This window comes from Pongo pygmaeus, chromosome 1 (assembly GCF_028885625.2).
Source record: "Pongo pygmaeus isolate AG05252 chromosome 1, NHGRI_mPonPyg2-v2.0_pri, whole genome shotgun sequence".
Lineage (NCBI taxonomy): Eukaryota > Metazoa > Chordata > Mammalia > Primates > Hominidae > Pongo > Pongo pygmaeus.
In genome coordinates, this window is record NC_072373.2 from 220,075,322 (window position 1) to 220,097,792 (window position 22,471).

At 45.6% G+C, this 22,471-nt stretch overlaps 1 protein-coding gene across 1 annotated transcript in view; it reads left to right on the top strand.

Moving 5' to 3' along the window:
* MTOR (mechanistic target of rapamycin kinase) overlaps positions 1 to 22,471 on the top strand; it is a 157,063-nt gene that overhangs the window by 111,969 nt on the left and 22,623 nt on the right. The window contains exons 31-43 of the mRNA XM_054439543.1: positions 407 to 507; positions 3,802 to 3,917; positions 5,440 to 5,517; positions 5,730 to 5,837; positions 10,690 to 10,815; positions 10,913 to 11,044; positions 15,888 to 16,003; positions 17,153 to 17,270; positions 19,545 to 19,793; positions 20,484 to 20,584; positions 21,368 to 21,464; positions 21,767 to 21,865; positions 22,197 to 22,319. Coding sequence (XP_054295518.1) covers positions 407 to 507; positions 3,802 to 3,917; positions 5,440 to 5,517; positions 5,730 to 5,837; positions 10,690 to 10,815; positions 10,913 to 11,044; positions 15,888 to 16,003; positions 17,153 to 17,270; positions 19,545 to 19,793; positions 20,484 to 20,584; positions 21,368 to 21,464; positions 21,767 to 21,865; positions 22,197 to 22,319 — 1,564 coding nt within the window. The remainder of the gene's footprint in view (positions 1 to 406; positions 508 to 3,801; positions 3,918 to 5,439; positions 5,518 to 5,729; positions 5,838 to 10,689; positions 10,816 to 10,912; positions 11,045 to 15,887; positions 16,004 to 17,152; positions 17,271 to 19,544; positions 19,794 to 20,483; positions 20,585 to 21,367; positions 21,465 to 21,766; positions 21,866 to 22,196; positions 22,320 to 22,471) is intronic.

The following is a 22,471-nucleotide window of genomic DNA, read 5'->3' on the forward strand; positions in this document are numbered from 1 at the left end:
GAGCCAGTTCTCCCTATAGCTTTGAGCCCAAAATGAATGTCCAGATGCGTCTCTTCAGATTGCTTTCTCTGTAGGCCTGCCAAAGGGAAAGAGCCCAGAATTCTTTGGCATAGGAGAGAAGTTATTTAATATTTATGAAGGGAGCCAGATGTTCAGAACATTTCATATCACAGAGTTAGACATGGTTCCTATCCTTGATAAACTCACCCAGACAAATTACAAACACCAGGTCATAGAAACAACAAATAGCCCATTGATTCTCTATTATGTGACCTAGTAGAATGTGCTTTTTTATTAAAGGTGTCCAGTTCCTGTGTAGTCCTCAACTAACCCAAGGGGCAGGAGAGGAAGATTGGTAGTTTAAGGAGATTTGGATTAATCTGACTATATAATTCATTTCCTTCAGGGGTCAACTCCACCAGCAGTGCTGTGAAAAGTGGACCCTGGTTAATGATGAGACCCAAGCCAAGATGGCCCGGATGGCTGCTGCAGCTGCATGGGGTTTAGGTAAAGCTTCCCTCACAGGCACCCTGTGAAGGAAGGGGTGAGTGAGGCTGGGGGCTCGCATCAGAAGAGTAAGGTGCTGGCTCTAGGTGGAGATCCAGGTCTATGGAAGGGTAAAAACGGTCTGTATCCACCTACTTCTACACCTTTCATCTGTTCTTTCTACCTGATGATTTTTATTAACTTGTTAGACATAGGGAAAATTGGATCTTCGTGGGGAGGCCAAGGAAAACAGTGTACAAAATCAAAATTGAGATTTAGTGGGTGAGAAATACACACTTAGCACACTCACACAGAGTACTGATGCCAGATGCTTTTCCCCATACACCAAGCCATTGTCAGCAGACACCAATGGGGTGTTGTCAAGTAGTTCATTTCTGACACTATCTACTTGGAAATAGCATCAGATCCCACAGGTTAAGGGCTCATCCCAAAATATCGCCCCACTTCAGATGCCAATCACAAGTTCCAGGTTGTGATTTGTGTTTCTCACTGACCAGCTGTGAATTAGGGTTCCCATAACCCTCCTCCTCAGGTTTGATAATTTGCCAGGACAGCGCACATAACAAAAGGAGACACTTTACTTACATTTACTGGTTTATTATAAAGGGTATTATAAAAGATACAGATGAACAGGTACAATGAGGAAAGGTCTAGAAGGGTCTGGAGTGCAGAAGCTTCTGTCCTGTGGTACTGGGGTTTACCTTCACCCTCCCAGCACCTTCATCAACCTGGAAGCTCATTGTTCAAGAGTTTTTATTGCCTTTAATTTTCAACCTTTTCACCTTTCCTGGATGTCAGTGGACAGGGCTGAAAGTTCAAACCCGTTAATTACTTGGTCTTTCTGGTAACCAGCCCCATCCTGGAAGGGGAGAAGGAGGGAGAGACAACATAAAACAAAGTTTAAGTCACATGCTACTCAAAGAACCAATCTCTTTGGCAATAGGCTTGGATATTCTGCAAGGTTAGGGGGGTCATACACCTACACATTCAGCAGGGTACTAGGGTATGCATCTCTGTATCTCCATTTACCTTTTCAGTTGAAAGCAGAAATAAGAGATGAGGAGGCTGGGTGTGGTGACTCACACCTGTAATCCCAGCACTCTGTGAGGCCTGGGCAGGAGGATCACTTGAGCCCGGGAGTTTGAAATCAGCCTGGGCAACATAGTAACACTCCATCTCTACCAAATATATATACACACGCACACACACACATAATTTTTTTTTTTTTTTTTTGACATGGAGTCTCGCTCTGTCACCCAGGCTGGAGTGCAGTGGCACGATCTCAGCTCACTGCAACCTCCGCCTCCCGGGTTCAAGCAATTCTCTGCCTCGGCCCTCCGAGTAGCTGGGATTCCAGGCACTGCCACCACGCCCTGCTAATTTTTGTATTTTTAGTAGAGACGGGGTTTCACCATGTTGGCCAGGCTGATCTTGTGAGCCACAGTGCCTGGCCCTAATTTTTTTGTTTTAAAGAGAGATGAGGAGAACTCTTTAGGTTCCTGCATCCAGCTATGCCTGAAGTCATAAAGTCATCTCTATAATTGGCCTTCTCAATAAATTTTTTCTTAAACCATTCTACCTTATCAGCATAATCAATAGGGGCTCATTATGAATAATAACACTCCTATGACTCAGGAATCAGGAAGTGCAGAGGGTTTTCGATAGCTCTATACCAGGCACTAGGGACAAAGACCAAACATATTTCCTCTTATACCACAGTAGGATTTGGCTTTGGTTGCCTAAAGCAAGTTACTGATTTATTTTCCTCTCTTATAAATGAAATCTAGAGGTAGGCGTTTCCAGACTAGTAGTTTCCAGACTAGTATTTTGGCTCTATTATCATTAGCCTTTTTCCAGATTTCTGCTTTGCATGCTCAGCCCGTGCCTCCATTTTAAAGTTCACCTCATGATCTAGCATGGTTGCTGGAGCTCCCCATGTTGTGTTTTTATCCCAAGCAGGAGTAAAGGGAGAGGACAGTTGTCTAACTCCTTTTATTAATATTTCTTAACTTATATTTTAGAACTTTCCCAATATATATAACAGTGAAGATTATAGTATAATGAACCCCCATCTGCCCTTCACCTTTTCCAGCAATTACAAACATTTTCACCATTTGTTGTCTCTATTCTCCTCTTTGCTGCCCAATTCTTACCCACCTCACTCCTACTCCCAGAGTATTTTAAAGCAGAGATTTCTTTTCAATCCCTGCAGACATGTTAATTTCTGACACTGGGCCCCAGCTAAGAGGATTATCAATATGTGTTCCAGAGATGGTCTTGATAAGAAGGGAGAGGATATGTAGAGTGTCCCTGGTGAAAAGCTTCCCCTGTGGAGCCCGGAGGAAAGTTACATAACCCTCTACCTCCATTCTCTTCTTCTGTCCCTCTTGAGTCACAGAGCTTATACCCTTTCCTTTCATGAGCTCTGGGCTAGATCCGGAACATTTTTCAAAAACAAATTGCTTCCTGAGGAGTCATCGTTAGCTATTTGCTTGTGCCCAGAGGCATAGAGAATGGATGAGCTGATGGTCTGGAGTGAGAGGCAGGAAAATGCCTTGTAAAATTGGCAGCCCTGTAGTTTGCAGCTAATGAAGCTGATATCTTTTCTGCAGATGGTCTTGGAAATCCTGGCATTTGATACATACTCACCCCACCAGGAGAAGTGAATACCTCTTCCCAGATGCAGCTATTTCCCCTGTCTAATATGACACAGAGACCACTATGCTGTGACCTAGCCCATCTTTTTGTTATAATGGAGTAGCTTAAAATATTTATCTCCTCCCTCCTGAGGCAAAGATATTGCCAGAATGAAATGGGCAAGCTATTTGTCTAATCCTGTCCCCTATCATCTGTGTAATGGCCATTTTCAATTGTTTAGAGGAAAATGTAATTTCACAACATACCATTGAACTGTGAGCTGTCTCAGTAGTAAGGAAGAAAGCAATTTTGTTTCACCTGGAGAAACCTGAGAGAGTTCTCTAGGATAATAAGGTGCTGCGTTCAGCCCACTTGATGTGCAGACTTCACACTCATGCACTTCCCCTCATCTGTCAAGATGCTCCCTGGGCAGCCATGGAGTCCTGTGTTTGGAAGACAGATGTGCCTTTTTTGTTAAGTCAACCTGCATAGTGTGTATAGGGGCTCTGCAGGATTTTGGTACATGAGGCTCAAGTTCATTTGTCTTGTTTATATCCCAAGCTAAAGGAAAATAACAATGGCAAGACCTGTTTGAGATTCTGCCTTTAGCCCAACCAGCCAACCCCCTTGATGCTTTCTGTCTGTGTGTGTGTATAGGTCAGTGGGACAGCATGGAAGAATACACCTGTATGATCCCTCGGGACACCCATGATGGGGCATTTTATAGAGCTGTGCTGGCACTGCATCAGGACCTCTTCTCCTTGGCACAACAGGTAAAAACCTACATGCACCCAGATCTCTCAGCGAGGAAAAGACTGTAGTGCTTCTAAGCACGTGGTGCTTTGGTAAATAAGCTATTGTACTTCAGGTCTGATGTTTACTTGGCTCTGTGAGTGCATTTGAATGTTTTTGATGCATTGTACTCAGAAGACTGCCAGCAGGTCAGCTGGGGCTACTTTTTGTTCTGAGGGGGACAAATGTGTTCTGGAAGCTACCATCTCGGTTGCTTTTGGAGTTAGCTTGTTGGGTCATCATTGTATCCCTTGTTGTAGAGAGAAGCTGTATTTCACCAAAAGATAGCATTCAGAGAGCCAGCAGTCTCACTGTGCAGCAGAAATCAGTCACAAGGGTCTTCTGGCCATGCAGGCATGTCACACATTGATTACCTTCCGAGGAAGCTAGTACTTATTTGCAAATAGTGTGCTGACTTGCAGAATGAAATAATGAAGTAATCCCATCCACCCTGTCAGACACGAGACTTAGATGAGGTGCCTGGGTAAATGATCTGAGCACTTAAGGCATTGGGACACTATAATTAACCTTAAACATTCAAAAACGGGAAAAGCTCTGCATGAGGGGTTTTTAATTGATGGCACAGAGGAAACTCAAACTGCAGTGCTATGGCATCCCCCAGGCTCTCGTTTATGTGATGAGAACCAAGATCTCAGTTGTCTCTGTCAGAGACACAAGAGCTCCCGTTCACGTGGACAGGATTGGGCATCTCTGCCAATTTTAGAGACACTCCCTCATAAGGACAGAGGGTGCTTGGAAGCCAAAGCTACCACCTGGAGCCATTGAAGTGTGTGCAGAATCTATTTTCATAAACATGCCCAGCACGAAAAAGTTAAAAGAGGGTAGATCCCCAGGCTGGGCACAGTGGCTCACACCTGTAATCCCAGCACTTTGGGAGGCCAAGGCAGATGGATCACTTGAGACCAGGAGTTCAAGACCAGCCTGCCCAACATGGTGAAACCCTATCTCTACTAAAAATACAAAAATTAGCTGGGCGTGGTGGCGGGCACCTGTAACCCCAGCATCCCAGCTACTTGGGAGGCTGAGGCAAGAGAATCGCTTGAGCCCGGGAGGTGGAGACTGCAGTGAGCCAAGATCACACCACTGCACTCCAGCCTGGGTGACAGAGTGAGACTATGTCTCAGAGAAAAAAAAAAAAAAAAAAAAAAAAGTAGATCCCCAGTTATGTCCTCTTGAGATGCAAGACCCATGATTCGGTTTTACAGCCCACATTCCCATGCCCTTGCCACCTAAGATTTTGTGTATTACCTTAGATAGATGTTAAAGGTTTGGATGCCATACATTTCTGTCTTTGATGAGAAATTGGATAATACCTCCTCTCAAGCCATTCAGTTCTGGGAAAATGCCCTTCTTCAGTGAATTTCTCTCTTCATCCCTGGAATTTAAGTGAGACAGATAACTTCTGTAGCTAGTTGGGGTGCCCTAAAATAACCCTAAGCTCCCAACTCCAGAGCTCAGTCCCAAGGGTTGTTTCTCTTCTAGTGCATTGACAAGGCCAGGGACCTGCTGGATGCTGAATTAACTGCGATGGCAGGAGAGAGTTACAGTCGGGCATATGGGGTAAGTGTCAACTATTCTGCACATTGTCATTTTTGAGGCTTATTTCCATACTTTTTTCAGAATGGGCTATTGAGAACTCACAGGCTGCTGGAAACATGCCTGTTTTCTCTGATCGGCAGATACCCTGACACCAGAAGGAATGATTTAAATTAATCCTGTCTTTTGGATTGTTCGTGCAGTAATTAGTTTGGAATGCGATTTGCTTCCATCAGGCCATGGTTTCTTGCCACATGCTGTCCGAGCTGGAGGAGGTTATCCAGTACAAACTTGTCCCCGAGCGACGAGAGATCATCCGCCAGATCTGGTGGGAGAGACTGCAGGTGAGCTTGGTAGAAAGCCCCAGTTCACCCGCCTATCCCTACCCCTTCCAGGACCTGGGCGAGTGCCCCACTCCACCCCAGCTCTTACTCAACTTGCTTTTCCTGCCTCCTCCACCAGTGTGTTGCTTGGCTTGCATACAAAGCAGAATACTCAAAAGCTCCTCACCTAAACTTAAAGCTGTGAGAGAATGACCAATTTTCCAGTCTCTTCTTAGTCTCTTCTCTAGGAATTAAAAAAAATGTTTTTTAATAAGTGACACCTGTGATCAGTCAGTTAGGAATCATAACCTCAAAATCAGTGGTTCTAAACCTTAGCGGCACAGTAGAATCACCTGGAGAGCTTTTTAAAATCCTGATGCCCAGGCTATTCCCCAGGCCAATTAAATTTCTGGGGAGAGACTCAGGATCAGTATCTTTTCAGGTTCCTCCAGATGATTCCACAAGCCAAAGCTGAGAACCACTGCTCTAACTACACTTGCAAGCCACCTGCACCAGCTTTTCAGATGGGGTTGCCTTAGGTTCTCATTGGCCAACTCCTGCTATTTATAGTTACTTAGGTCAGAGTCATCCTGTCACCTCTATTGAGACTTTTTTTCCACTGCAGTTTCCCCTTGTAGAGAAGCTTTCCCAAGTCCTCCATCAGTGTTTTCATTGTCACATTCTGATCGTTTTAACATGAGGAACTGTCACTCCAGGTCTGGGAGTCAGGAGTCTAAGTGTTCTGGGAAGGATGGCCAGTTCTCCCATTCCTTGAGTGGGTAGGATAGGAAGTTCATCAGCAAAAGGAAAAAGAGAGAAAGTCTTTACCCCTCCAGAAACCATTTGTCTCCCTGCCTATCATAATCCATCCCCCCAATTATAAGCCATTTCCTCTCAACTAGATCCCCACCTAATTGCTAATTCCAAATTCTTGCTTCAGACCAATTGAAGTTTGTGCTTCCAGGCGTCTCAGTAGGCTGCGACAAAACCTTTTGACTCCAAGCACATTCCTGCGTAGGAAGCTCAGGGCACATTCCCCTGGACAGGAAAGAGCAATGGGCAAAGGAACATCTATGAATACAGTCATTTATGGCTCTGAAATGAGCACATACAGTTCTTTTACATGTTTTATTAGTAATTATGAAATGCCCAGTGAATGTTTTGATGGAAAATTGTCTCCTGGGCACCAGAAAGAATTCCACAAATAAGCATTTCCCACTTGATTTGTACACACCCCAGTTCTTTGAAATGCCTATAATAAAGAGTTTCTACAGCAGAGATCTGAAGAACCTTCTGACAGTCTGACAAGTGGGACTTGATCCAAATGTAGACTTAGAGGAGAGGGGAGGCATGGAATGAGTCCTGGAAAGAGAGATGCCTGTCTGACTTTACTGGGTCCAGGACACTGTCACCACCTTAAGCCTTCGTGACTTTCCTATCTTGAGGCAGCAAGATGTTTTTTGGCTTACAGGAGGCCAAATTATTTCAGCATCTGGGAGAACCTAACTATTGGTGAGAAGTAACAAAAAACAATCACTCAATGTACTTTTTTCTGTTATATAACTTTCGAAATCATTGTTGTCACACTTCATGGGATGGAAAAATGTGGTCCAAGGCCTGTGGAATGTAAAGCATTACATTTATAGTGGAAATTTGGCTCTTGTGGATGGCTTGCTGTCAAGTGAACTGCTGGGGCTAGAAAACTGCCATTTTGTGGTCAAATAATTTAAATTAAAATCCCCAACCAGTATTATAGTAGTGGAAAAATACATGTTTGTTACTTTTCTTCAGAGTTGCACCAATGCTTTTGGTTCCTAAGACCCTCCCATAGGGCAGTTAGAGAGGTCAGCCTTATTGGCGCTGGGTCTCGTCTTGCCTTGGGTTCTCCAGTCAGGCTCAGACTGCATCTTATCATAGCTAAAAGCCTGAGATCATTGTTGCTAGACTTTTAAGTTTATCTCCATGGAGGACAGCTCCATGGGTTCATGGAATTTACCATGAAGCAGTAGATCTCAGGAACTCCCCTTCTGAGTCTGACTTCTTATCAACAAGGATGAAAAAGGAGTTCACTTGGCCGGGCATGATGGCTCACACCTGTAATCCCAGCACTTTGGGAGGCTGAGGCAGGTGGATCGCTTGAGGTCAGGAGTTTGAGACTTAGCCTGGCCAACATAGAGAAACCCCCTCTCTGCTAAAAGAAAAAAATAAAAAATTAGCCAGGTGTGGTGGCACACACCTGTAATCCCAGCTACTTGGGAGGCTGAGGCAGGAGAATCGCTTGAACCTGGGAGGCAGAGGTTGCACTGAGCCAAGATAGTGCCATTGCACTGAGCCAAGATAGTGCCACTGCACTCCAGCCTGAGGGACAGAATGAGACTCCGTCTCCAAAAAAAAAAAAGGAGCTCACCTGACTCTCTGTAGTTGTTAGATGTAAAATTAGCTTAAGCCCCTTTGATAATTAATTCACTTTTTTTATTATTTTATTTTATTTATTTATTTTATTTATTTTTTTTTTTTTTGAGATGGAATCTCGCTCAGTCCCCCAGGCTGGAGTGCAGTGGCATGATCTCAGCTCACTGCAAGCTCTGCCTCCCGAGTTCATGCCATTCTGCCTCAGCCTCCTGAGTAGCTGGGACTACAGGCGCCTACCACCACGCCTGGCTAATTTTTTTTTTTTTTTTTTTTTTTTTGTATTTTTTAGTAGAGATGGGGTTTCACCGTATTATCCAGGATGATCTCGATCTCCTGACCTGTGATCTGCCCACCTCGGCCTCCCAAAGTGCTGGGATTACAGGCATGAGCCACCGCGCCTGGCCTTTTTTTTTTTTTAATTATAAAGAATTTGTGGCCAGGCGCAGTGGCTCATGCCTGTAATCCCAGCACTTTAGGAGGCCGAGGTGGGTGGATTGCTTGAGGTCAGGAGTTCAAGACCAGGCTGGCCAACATGGCAAAACCCCATATCTACTAAAAATACAAAAATTAGCGAGGCATGGTGGCACACACCTGTAGTTCCAGCTACTCAGGAGGCTGAAGCAGGAGAATCGCTTGAACCTTGGAGGCAGAGGTTGCAGTGAGCTGAGACCGCACCACTGCACTCCAGCCTGGGCAACAAGAGCGATCCCACCTATAATCCCAGCACATTGGGAGGCTAAGGCAGGTAGATAGCTTAAGCCCAGGAGTTTGAGACTGGCCTTGGCAACGTGGCAAAACCCCGTCTCTTCAAAAAATACAAAAATTAGGCAGATGTGATGTGCGCCCATAGTCCCAGCTACTCAGGAGGTTGAGGCTGGAGATCGCTTGAACCTGGGAGGTTGAGGCTGCAGTGAGCCGTGATTGCACCACTTTACTCCAACCTGGGTGACAGAGTGAGACCCTGTCAAAAAAAGAGAAAGAAGAATTTCTGAGTGTAACTGAATGAAGCATTTCCCCTTCTGTGTATACTTTCTGATCTGAGATGAGTAGAAATGAAGAACAAAGAATCTAAGATGCCAACATACATGGTATCTCAACAGTCTTTTTTTTTTTTTTTTTTCCAGAAATCTTAATGGAGGTTTAGGCTTTAATAACTTCAGAAATATAAATGCTACCAACTTAAAAACAATGTCACTTCAAAATTTTTTAAACTTCTTTACATTTAATTCATTTTTGAACTTTGAATGATACATTTTAAATTTAATTTCTTTGTCAGTGATAGTCATCTTCAACCAGAAAGACTGAAACAAAATTTTAAAGTTGAAGATGTATTATGTGTTATTCACCATTCACAAAATAAATTGAAATCAATCATTTAATTTATTTAATCCTCACCGTATCCCTTTGAAACTGGTACTATTTTTATTCTGCTCTACAGATCTGTCAGAGGTTAAGTGATTTGCCCAAAGTCACATAGGGTAGCAAGTGACAGAGGCAGGATTCAAGCTCCAAACCCATGCTATACCATCTCTCAAACTGCTGAGACGCCCCTAAGGGCAGGGGTCCCCAGACCCGGGGCCGGGGACCGGTGAGTAGCCTGTTAGGAACTGGGAGGCACAGCAGGAGGTGAGGGATGGGCAAGCTCCACCTCCTGTCAGATCAGCAGCCACATTGGATTCTCACAGGAGCATGAACCCTATTATGAACTGCGCATGCCCGGGATCTAGGTTGCACGCTCCTTATGAGAATCTAATGCCTGATGATCTGAGGTGAAACAGTCATCTGAAAACCATCCCCCCACCCCCCGCCCAATCTGTGGAATAATTGTCTTCCACAAAACTAGTCCCTGGTGCCAAAAAGGTTGGGGACTGCTGCCTAAGGGTATTTCACTCACAGTACCCTTAACCTGAGAAAGCTGAGATTCTATCAGCAAATCTCCTTTGTGTTTCAGAGTGGATTTGGCTGTGGCTTGCAGGGAAGTTAAAATGTATCAGAAAGCCAGGCATGGTAGGTCATGCCTGTAATCCCAGAACTTTGGGAGGCGAAGCAGGCAGAGCACTTAAGGTCAGGAGTTCGAGACCAGCCTTGCCATCATGGTGAAACACCATCTCTATAAAAAATACAAGAAAAGGCCGGGGGCGCTGGCTCGCGCCTGTAATCCCAGCACTTTGGGAGGCCAAGACGGTTGGATCACGAGGTCAGGAGTTCAAGACCAGCCTGGCCAAGATGCTGAAACCCCATCTCTACTAAAAGTACAAAACTTAGCCAGGCATGATGGCACACGCCTGTAATCCCAGCTACTCGGGAGGCTGAGGCAGGAGAATCGCTTGAACCCGGGAGGCAGAGGTTGCAGTGAGCCAAGATTGCACCACTGCACTCCAGCCTGGGCGACAGAGCAAGACTCTGCCTCAAAAACAATGTATCAGAAGACATATCTAATCTTCACTTCTGAATGTTCCAGGGCTGCCAGCGTATCGTAGAGGACTGGCAGAAAATCCTTATGGTGCGGTCCCTTGTGGTCAGCCCTCACGAAGACATGAGAACCTGGCTCAAGTATGCAAGCCTGTGCGGCAAGAGTGGCAGGCTGGTGAGTGACAACCACCCACCCACATGGGCAGGTAGGGCCCCATGGTGTCCCTGGGCTGTCCAGTTCTGTCTATAACCCAGTCTCTCTTATTTTTAAGGCTCTTGCTCATAAAACCTTAGTGTTGCTCCTGGGAGTTGATCCATCTCGGCAACTTGACCATCCTCTGCCAACAGTTCACCCTCAGGTGACCTATGCCTACATGAAAAACATGTGGAAGAGTGCCCGCAAGGTCTGTATCCCAGCGCATCCAGAACAGACCACCTTCTCCAGAATGCTCACCTAATCTGCTTCTCTGTGCCTCTTTAAGGCCAGAAAAGACAGTGTTTAAACCACCTACTCACAATGTCAGAGAGTCTCTTCCTGTTATGAAGCTGTTTGGCCTGATTTCATAAAGTGAATCATAGTTGAGGAGATGGCGTGTATACCATTGATGAAACCAATGAATGTGACCACAGTTATATGTATTCGTATCTAGAAAGTGCTGGGACATAGAAAGGGCACACTTTCTACCCCTAAGAGAAGATGGGCTGTTTGGTACAAAAAAGAGCAGATTTGTAAATACACAGACTAGAACTTTCACAAGACCAATTTGGGTTTTTCAGACTTCTGGTCTCCTCTCCTGTCATCAGTTTGGATTCACAAGGAATAACATGCAGGGTATAATGCTGAAACCAGGAGGGAAAGTTATCTTGAAGCCAATGTAGAATTCTTCTGACTTTATTTACAGACAAGCCCTTGGGAAATAGATGTGGCTCCTGGTTTGGGGTTTTTTTTTCTTTAAACAATCTGCCTGGATGATGGTGAGGACTAATAAACAGTAGGCCCTGGAGGCAAAGTCAGCACCTGCTTTGGCTTCCCCTTCCTCCTTCTTACCAAAAGGAAGAGGGAGTCTCACTAGCCTTCTCTCCCCATTGTGACCCCCACAGTGAGGTACCTGAGATAAGAGACGAATAAAACCCAGCCACTGGAGCCTCTGCTGTGGGAAGATCTCATAAAATAGAAGTTGTGTTTCTGCAGAAGGCACACTTAGGAGATCTGGGGACTGGGTCTAGAAATTGACTAGTTTTATACATGACTGACTCAGGGTGGCTGTGAATACCACCCAGAGTGGGATCAGCCAGCCTGTACCCAGGCACCTGGTCTTTGGGATTTACTGCAGTACCAATGACCTAAGTTTCCTTCTTCAAATGTGCAGCTTGGAGATTTTGTTTGTTTTTTGTTGTTTTGTTTTATTTTTCAGTCTCTGTGAGCCTCCCAGGCCAGAGCATTTCTGATTCAAAGCCTGACCTCCTCCAGGCAAATGAGAAAAACAGAAGGTGCTGGATCTGAGTATAGTCTGGTTTCCCTCCTATGTATAGCCTCCAAGTCTTTGACTGTCTTGCCCAAGGCAGACCAAAGAAGTCTTTTGGGTAATATCTCAAGCAAGGAGTGGCTTCTTTCAACATAAGACCCCAGCCCAACTTCTCCATGGAATAGTCTTTCTTAGTAGCCCAAATTCTGTGGAATTAAAAATTAGGAACCTATTTAAAGTAAAGTGCTGGGACTTCAAGCCCAGAACTAGAGATGTCATATCTTCATAGTTAAGGAGCTACCCAAGGAAAACTGACTACTTAATAATTGTGCTGCTGAGCAAGACCCTCACTGAGCCTTACTTTCCTCCACTGTAAACAAGAATCATGCTCTGCCTCGCCTGAGGCAAAGGAAAGTAGTTGTGGGAAAAGCAGACCCTGTTATCCTGGAAGGCATCAGGCTGTGGGTATATGTATCATGTTTTCCTAGACAAGACAGTTCACCGAGTCCAGAGACAGGCTGGTCCTTCTGTAAAATTTCACCGAGCCAAGGCCATTGTTCTTGCCCACAAACCCACCCGTGCAATCTAGAACCAGAATACTGTGCCTGGCTAAAATCCTGCGGGCCTATGAGAAGCCCCTTCTTCCAAGTGACAGGTCCTTCATTTATAAGAGGGAAAGAATCATTTTTCCCTTTTTCATTTCCTGGGGATGGAGAAAACAAATTTTAAATAGAAAATTTCCAATTCCTTGAAAATAAGTTGTCTTGTATTATACAGTAGAAAGATACTGGATTATCTTATGCTGGATAAATCAAATATTGGGCTTCAAATCCAAACTTAATACCCAGCCTCCCCAGCTTTGGCAGTTTATATTTTGTTCAGCTCCTTATTAAGTCCACCAAAGAGTTTAAACCCAGTGTCTCGACTGTAGATGGCAGGTAGCTTATGGGCTCTGAAAAGCACCTACCATCAGCATTCCTAGTTTAGCTCCTACCTGCGTGATGTACGCAATGATCACACTGAGTTATCACCTTTTTAGTGATTGAGTTTTTTTACTACCACCTCCCAATTCTTTTTTTTTTTTTTTAAATCAGATTTATGCCAGGTGTGGTGGCTCACACCTATAATCCAGCACTTTGGGAGGCTGAGGTAGGCGAATCACTTGAGGTCAGGAGTTTGAGACCAGCCTGGGCAACATGGTGAAGCACCGTCTCTACTAAAAATGCAAAAATTAGCCGGGTGTGATGGTGCACACCTGTACTCCCAGCTACTCGGGTAGTTGAGGCGGGAGAATCGCTTGAACCTGGGAGGCAGAGGTTGCAGTGAGCCAAGATCACGCCACTGCACTGCATCCTGGGTGACAAGAGCGAAACTCTGTTTCAAAAAAAAAAAAAAAAAATCAGATTTAAGACAGGTCAATATAGTTCTCCTAGAAAAAAAAACTAAAGGGTGGTTCACACCTGTAATCCAAGCACTTTGGGAGGCTGTGGTGGGAGGATTGCTTGAGCCCAGGAATTTGAGACCAACCTGGGCAACATAGCAAGACCTCATCTCTACTAAAAATTAAAATTAACTGGGCGTGGTGGTGTGTGCCTGTAGTTTCAGCTACTGGGAGGCTGAGGTAGGAGGATCACTTGAGCAAAAGTGTTCAAGTCTGCAGTGAACTATCATTGCACCACTGCACTCCAGCCTGGGTAACAGAGTGAGAGACCCTGTCTCTAAAGAAATAAAAATTTAAATGAAAAAAATTAAAATTAAAGGAACATTTATCACTTCCCAAGTGTGGGATGCTATTGTAGTTCATTTTTCAAAGCTGGTGGTGAGTAATGGATCTCTGTGAAGACAGAAGTCTGAGGGAGACAGGTGTCTTGTTAAGTGTTGGAACATCTGTGTGCCTGCCCTGTCCTCATGCATGGATTAGCTGCTTGATCAATTGTTTGTCATGTCATTCTGGCTCTGGGTTAACCCAATCTCTTCATGCCAATTAATTCCTTATATTGAAAAGCATCTGAGGTTGGTCCTGGCCCCCAAGCTAGGGAGTTTCATTTTCTTCAAGGCCATCATCACTAACATGTTTTCTTTTTTTTTTTTTTTTTTTGTTTGAGACAGAGTTTCGCTCTTGTCACCCAAACTGGAGTGCAGTGGTATGATCTCAGCTCACTGCAACCTCTGCCTCCAGGTTCAAGCAATTCTCCTGCCTCAGCCTCCTGAGTAGCTGGGATTACAGGCAGCCACCACCACGCCCAGCTAATTTTTGTATTTTTAGTAGAGACGGGGTTTCACCATATTGGCCAGGCTGTTCTCAAACTCCTGACCTCAGGTGATCCACCCACCTTGGCCTCCCAAAGTGCTGAGATTACAGGCGTGAGCCACCACACCCAGCCTTTTTTCTTTTCTTTTTTTTTTTTTTTTTTTTTGAGATAGTCTCACTCTGTTGCCCAGGTTGGAATGCAGTGGCACGATCTTGGCTCACTGCAACCTCCGCCTCCCAGGTTCAAGCAATTCTCCTGCCTCAGCCTCCCAAATAGCTGGGATTACAGGTGTGCCCCACCACGCCCGGCTAATTTTTGTATTTTTAGTAGAGACAGGTTTCACCATGTTGGCCAGGCTGGTCTGGAACTCCTGACCTCACATGATCCACTCACCTTGGCCTCCTAAAGTGCTGGGATTACAGGTGTGAGCCACTGCACCTGGCTAACATGTTTTTATTTAAAACAAACAAAAATACCTCTTATATGATTTACCATAAGGAGAACTGTTACTTATCTGAAGTCTTGATTTTTTCCTTCTTCTGCAGCACAGAACACATTGCCTCTTTTTCACATTCTCTCATATAATGTTTCCTTTCCCTGTGTTAATGCATTTAGATTTTGCCATTTTTCCATTTGAGCTTTTGATGTTTGTACATTCTATCTCCATCCTTGAAGGCCTTTATTATTATTTTTGTTTCTATTTGTGAGTTTTCCCCCCTCTAGAAAAATCAGAAAAGATTTGTTTTTCCCTTTTTAAAGTGATATGGACCCTACTTATCAAGATGCTAGTTCAACTGGATGTGGCGGGCTTGTACAGTAGTCCCAGATCTGTGATTCTGTCTCTGCCCTTCCTCAGTTCAGCTGTCTGTTCCTGACTCACATGCCCTCTGCTCACTTTGTATACAAGCCGGTAGTGTAAATAGATCTAGCTGCTTTAAGGTGCTCTGGAGGTGCTGCCCCTAAGTCACCCTGTTCAACCAGATGTCTGCTGAGCTAATATCTTCTCCCTATTCCCTGTGAATGCATGAGGGTTTTCACCCCAAATCTGTGTTCTTATTTGGGTGCTATATGATTTTTAAATCTATAGTTTTTGCTCTGCTGGACTGTCCAAGGTACCCTGGTGTTGTAAACAAATACCAAAGTTTTATTAGCCTGAAACAATTCCCAAAAGCCTAATATCCCCCAGGTAACATATTGATAGTGAAGTAAGCAGTTGTTTCAGATTACTTTATAGGAATTTTTATTTGGGGTAGCCAGGCATGAAACTTTGCCAAGACTTATAAAACTGGTAATTATAGTTGGCAAAGGAGAGCCAAGACTTGAGTTGAATAAGTCATGAATCTTTTTGAAAAGCCCAGCCTCTCCCAGTATCACGCCCTGGTCCTCTATCCTATGGGGTCGTCATTCTGTGCTCTAGGGTATTCTGTTTGGAGAGGGGTTGACTCGTGCCTATCAGATGAATGGTAGCTCCCTTCCTCTGAAGCTGGGCTGCAAGCCAAGTGGCTCTCTGTGCCTTTGTCCTGTTACAGATCGATGCCTTCCAGCACATGCAGCATTTTGTCCAGACCATGCAGCAACAGGCCCAGCATGCCATCGCTACTGAGGACCAGCAGCATAAGCAGGAACTGCACAAGCTCATGGCCCGGTGAGGTCCCCACTGACCTGGGGCAAGTCACATTCCAGCCCTGTCGTCCCAGCAGCTTCTGCAGCAAGGAGGAGTTCAAGGCTTCTTGGGTGGCTGATTGCTGACATCTCTCTTTCCTTTTCCAGTAGGGATCCCAGGCAACCACCAAAGCATGCTGCTCTCAAAGTCTCTGCCACTTGCTTTCCTAGGTTCAGCAGCCCAAGAGCACCCATGTGCTGTTCTCCTGGCGTCTGGCTTTAGAGTCCTTGTTTTCAAATGTCAGATATGCTGCGCCCCCCGCCCCCCTTTTTTTTTTGAGATGGTCTTGCTGTGTCACCCAGGCTAGACTATAGCCTTGATCTCCTGGGCTTAAGCAATCCTCCCACCTCAGTTTCCCAAGTAGCTACAGGCACGTGCCACCACACTGGCTAGTTTTTTGTAGAAACGAGGTCTCTACAAAAAGCCTGCGTTTCCCCCTACAAGTTTAATGTTGCCCAGGCTGGTCTCAAACTCCTGTGCTCCAGCCAGCCTCCCTCTACAGCCTTCCAAAATGCTGGGATTATAGGTGTGAGCCACTGTGCAACTCTATGCTGCAGATTTGATATTTGACTTCAGAGAAGTGACTTAACCTCTCTGTGCCTCAGTTATCAATATAAAAGGGATAGTAACAGTTTCTGTTTCCTAGGGTGGTGTAAAGTAGTGTGAGGATTAATGCAAAGAGTGCAATGTCAAGCATTTCAAGCAGCACTTGGAATACAGTAGCAGTCAGTAAATGTGGGCTAATCTCATTACAAAGAATGGAGGGGAAGGGAAAAGTAAGGGAGAAGCCATATAGCAATCAATAAAGAAGTAACTCTCAACAACTGTCACCCACAAAAATTGGGTTTGGGGTAGATAGGTCCATACAGACCTATCTGTACCAGGTACCTGGTTTATGCTGTCATTGAGAGACAAAGGTCAAGATGGAAAGATGGTATCTTAAAAATGTATTCCAAAAGCCCATCTCCTTTCTTGCATATGGCTGAAAATTTTGCTAGCTCCTTCATATTGCCTCCTGAGAACAAGAGGAAATACCAGAAGGGCTTCAGTGTCCCCCTAACAATTTGTGGTCCTCTTAGGAGGGCTGTTTTGAGGAGGGAGCATCATGGGGGCTTGTTTCTCTGCTTCCAGATGCTTCTTGAAACTTGGAGAGTGGCAGCTGAATCTACAGGGCATCAATGAGAGCACAATCCCCAAAGTGCTGCAGTACTACAGCGCCGCCACAGAGCACGACCGCAGCTGGTACAAGGTGATCAGAAGCAGGCCACCTGTGAGACCCAGCACCCTGGCTGGCTCGTGTCCTCCTGTGTGCTTGTGGTTACAGCTGAGCTTCTGCGGAGCTAGGCTGATGCTGTGATGCTTCTTGAGTCCCTGGAGCCTATCTATCAGAGGCCCAGGGAGCCTGCGTTTCCCCCTACGAGTTTAATTAATACAGAAAGATTATTGGAGAAATACTTGTTACACCATTATTATGTGTATGTGGTACTGGGGATTGCTGCTGTCTTATAGACTCTGAGCTGCTTGTTTTCCTGGGAGCATCTGGACACATGGTTAATCACTGGAGCGACATCTTCCCTTAGGTCATCTGTTCTTGCTCAGCGTTTTTCTGATTTCCATCCTTGCCTGCTCCTCAGCTAAGAACTTAACTTTCTTTGTTTTTGTTGGAAAGGTCCAAGTAACATCCTGTTATGTTACAGGAAACTTTTGAAAGAGATAAACAGAATTAGAAAATATATAAAAAATGTGATAGATGGAGGGGTGATTTTTGGAAGTATATATCTTTGGTGAGAACACACATTCTCATTTCTTTTTGAGAGGCTTCCTGGTAACTACTTGGTGTGGCAGATGTCATTGATGTCTTTCCAGTATTTCCTTGGCTTGCCAATACTTTGTGAATTAATCTCTCTGAAATCTAAACTTGCATCTGAGGACTGCAGAAGCACTTATAATACAGATCTTACCTTTGTTTAGGCATTTTTCATTCTGGTTTGAAAAATGTCCATTGTAATACTCTCTCTAGGACAGCTTGCATGTCCAAAGCTGGAAAATACATCCGGTAAACACTATTAACTGGAAGCTTGTTAATCAGAGTTGTATTCTAACCAGAGTTACTTTCATTCATTTAGCTTTTAGGAAGTAAGCAAATCACAAGAAAAAAGCTGGTTTCAGGAACTTTAGTTTTAGTTTTTAAAAGCTTTTCCTAATGTGGGTCCCTTTGGTTTTGTGATGTGTTCTACCATCAATGTCATGGCCCTGTGTGCATGCCAGGACTGTTTGTCTTGTTCACCTTGACCCCAGGTCATTGCCAGGCACATAGCAGATATACAAGGGATATTCAGTGAATAAATGAAGGTATGGGAAAACTGAAACCTGGGTCATTGTAGAATTCTTACTCATCAAGTAAAGGTTAGTTGTGATAAATCTATTCTGCTTAGATGAGAAAACGGACACACCTGTGTTCAAGGTTTTTGGCAAGGCATACAAACGAATTTCCCGATTATTCAGAAAGTTCTGCTATTAATGGGTCATGTAGTGTCCTACTATCACTGCAAAGTTACCAGCCTGGAAGCAAACTCTGCCTCACTCTTGCTAAACCAAGCAGTGGTACGCTATAGAGTCATTGCCGCTCAGAACCCCCAGAGAGAGAGTAGTATTCCTTTATCCAAATAAGCACCAGCGGTTCTTCCTTCAAGCATTGAGCACTGGTTCTCTGTCAGGCCATGGGCTAGGTGTTGGGACCAGGCAGATGGGTGAGATTCTTTCTCTGTCATGCTCCTATGCTCTTCATGTCTTCCTTTGTCCACTATCTGGTGACCTGTCAAGACTTTGCTCCCTTGAAATATTGTGATGACTGCTGCTTGCCACTTCTGCTTTCCCCTAAATGTACACTTAATACCCAGTGCAGCTCTGCTTTCTGGGTGAAAGTGCCAGCCCCGTGCCTGCTCCAGGCGTGCCTTGCTGGCTTCGCTCTCACTCCTCGCCTGCGTGTATCCCCTGCGCAGTCACATCCATGGGCTTGTTTCCCGTGAACCAATCTGCGCATCTGTGGCCTTATTCTTCCCCCTTGCCAAGTAGTCCCCACCGCTGCCCTCTTGTTTCCCTCCTTGCCCTTCTGTAGCTCTCTTCCAGACCTACCCCAAATCCCTCTTCTTGACAAAGCTTTTCAAATCCCTGTCCTTGCTACTCCCATTGTGCCTTGCAGAGTACCTAGGTCTTCAGGTTTGTGCATGAGCTCCCCTAGGAGGCCGGGAGATCCCTTGAGGCAAGAGCTCTCTCCTGCTCCTCTTGCTGTGCCCTTCTTGCAGTGCACACATAGTACATTATATAGTTAGTGCTCCACAAAGTGAGTGGATCATGATGAATTTAGTAAAACAGCCATTTCTGAGTGTCTCCTTGAAGTGTTTGCTTTATGAACACAGAGAAGAGGCAGGAGCAGCTATTCCTCAGCATCGACCTTGTGCTCCTCTGAGCCCTGCTGTTGGTCACAGCTCTGGTGTCTGTCCTTGCCTTTCTCCCCAACCAGGCCTGGCATGCGTGGGCAGTGATGAACTTCGAAGCTGTGCTACATTACAAACATCAGAACCAAGCCCGCGACGAGAAGAAGAAACTGCGTCATGCCAGCGGGGCCAACATCACCAACGCCACCACTGCCGCTACCACAGCCGCCACTGCCACCACCACCGCCAGCACCGAGGGCAGCAACAGTGAGAGCGAGGCCGAGAGCACCGAAAACAGCCCCACCCCATCACCGCTGCAGAAGAAGGTCACTGAGGTACCCTTCCCTTCTTCCTTATTAACAACCAACCAAGGTGCCAGGCTCTCTGAGAAATGGAATCGTTGTTAAGCTTAAAAGGAACCTGAGGCTGTATCTGAAGTGCCAGGTGGAGCTGGAAAATATTGCCTATCTACCATCCAGCACTGCCTGAGACAGGGCTTTGTGTGTGAATATTTGCGTTTGGGGAGCTGACCCAGCCCCTGTGCTGAAGAGCAAGCTCCTTGTCAAGCTTCCCTGTGGATGAGCTCATTCTCTACGTGCTGCACCTGTGTGTGGGCGGCTGTACACAGCTGCGGGTCCACTCTGAGGATGGGGCTTGGGAGGTCCATCCTCTGCCTTTTTCTCTCCACTTCCACTTCTTCCCCTTCCCCTTGGGCTGTCAGTTCAGAATGCACCAGGGCAGCTGGCAGGCCCAGAGATCAGGGTGTTCAGAGCCTCAGCCCCACCTCCTCCCTCCATCCTGTTCAGGAAGCCACCGTCAGCCCAAGATAATAACAGTTATGATACAGTTGCCATTTATTGAGTCTTTGCTATGTGCCAGGTAATGATTAAAGATTTTTCATGCATTAACCGATTTAATTGTTATAACCACCCTTTGAAGTAGGTACAATTAGTATGCTCTTATGCCCATTTTACAGATGAGAAAGCTGAGGCAAGAGTGTCGCTAACATATGTGTGTTCCAACAGGATCTGTCCAAAACCCTCCTGATGTATACGGTGCCTGCTGTCCAGGGCTTCTTCCGTTCCATCTCCTTGTCACGAGGCAACAACCTCCAGGATACACTCAGGTATCAGAGAAGGGAAAGATGCAACTCTGGCAGGCCATGTTAATGGCAAGACCTAGAAGTCACACGTAAAGTCCTCTTTCCCTTCCTGACCCTGATCAGGACACCCAAGATCGATGTGTGTGCCTTTTTTCTGCACTGCAGTTTAAGGAGTAACAGCTGACTGGGCCCCACCTGTGTGGGTGAAACCTATAGAGAGTGAGGAGGAGAAGTGGAGCGAGAACTCTCCATGTGTGGTTTATTATGTAGGGATTATTAACCCATCTGTTAATCACAATATTTCTTTTTTCTGACCACCTGTTGCCTGTTGAAGTCACAGTATTTCTAAAATCCCTCAGCAACTTGGAGAGGTCTAAACAAATGACTCAATCAGTTAACCCAGAGGGTAAAGGTGACAAGGTCCACGTCCTCCTTCATTTGAGGATCTCCAGCCAGCTAAGAGCCAGGTGTCCCTGTTGCCTCTGCCGTACAGCGACTCTTACATGTGCAGACTTGTGGCTCTCTAAAGATTATCCTGGCTCATCTGTTTGATGTCTGCATACATGCCATGGTGACCCCTCGGTGACCTGGGATGAAATGCTCATTTGCTCAGGGTGATTCTTGTGGTGTTCAGTCAAGAGCATTGCCACCCGTCACAGACACCTGCTCCCATGGGAGGCCAAACACATTTGAGAGTCACTGGTTGGAGTCCCTGCCAGCTCTCTTCTCAGGAGCCTTAAAGATGAAAAACAGGCAGGCAAAAACTGGGAAACTAAATTTTCTGTGACTTTCTCATTTCTTTTTCAGAGTTCTCACCTTATGGTTTGATTATGGTCACTGGCCAGATGTCAACGAGGCCTTAGTGGAGGGGGTGAAAGCCATCCAGATTGATACCTGGCTACAGGTGAGAACACTTGGTTACCGGTGAAGGTGTCTCCAAGTCTGTCTTCTGTGTGTCTCCTCTTACAAGCATGCTCTGTTCAGCGTCGCAAGGCAGCGTGTGTTAATACAGTGCTAAGGAAGTAGGGCTCGGTCCCAGTGTCAAGTGTCCATATTTTCTTTATTTTCTTTTAGAAACTAAAGGGAAGGAAATGAACCATTTCAGAGCATCAACCAAAACAAGTTAAAAGAATTGATCTTTGCCTAGAAGAATAACTAGCTGTTTCAAGTCTCATATGCTACATACTGTGTCTTTTTGAATACCAGGTTATACCTCAGCTCATTGCAAGAATTGATACGCCCAGACCCTTGGTGGGACGTCTCATTCACCAGCTTCTCACAGACATTGGTCGGTACCACCCCCAGGTACGTGGAGACCCTGGGCAGTTTCTCATCTAACCACTGGCTTGGTGGTCAGCCTTTCCAAAAGCTGCCCTGGAGACACAAGTGCAGGAACTGGGAGCCATGTGTTCCATCCTGGCCTGGGAGGGTCTGTCCAGCCAGCCATCCCAGAGGGCCTGGGAGCCTTGCTAAAAAGAAAGCGTTCCCCCCAAGACTGAGTTAGCCCCTTCGTGGTAGTCTCAAGCAGATGTTAATGTCACACTCACCACTTGTTTTGTCATTCTCCTTAAAATTCACACCAGCTCTTCCCCAACCCACATTTCCTTTATAGATATTTCTTCTGTCTTTCCCTCAGGCCCTCATCTACCCCCTGACAGTGGCTTCTAAGTCTACCACGACAGCCCGGCACAATGCAGCCAACAAGATTCTGAAGAACATGTGTGAGCACAGCAACACCCTGGTCCAGCAGGCCATGATGGTGGGTCAGAGCCACTGTGGGGTTCCATAGACCCTGGTCACTTAGCTGGTGGGCGCGAGTGGGATTGTTTTTCTTCCTCGCATTGGTGCTATGCACTTCCTCTGACTGCTGGAAGTAGTACCTCCTGTGTCTCCAAAACAGACCTTTCTGAG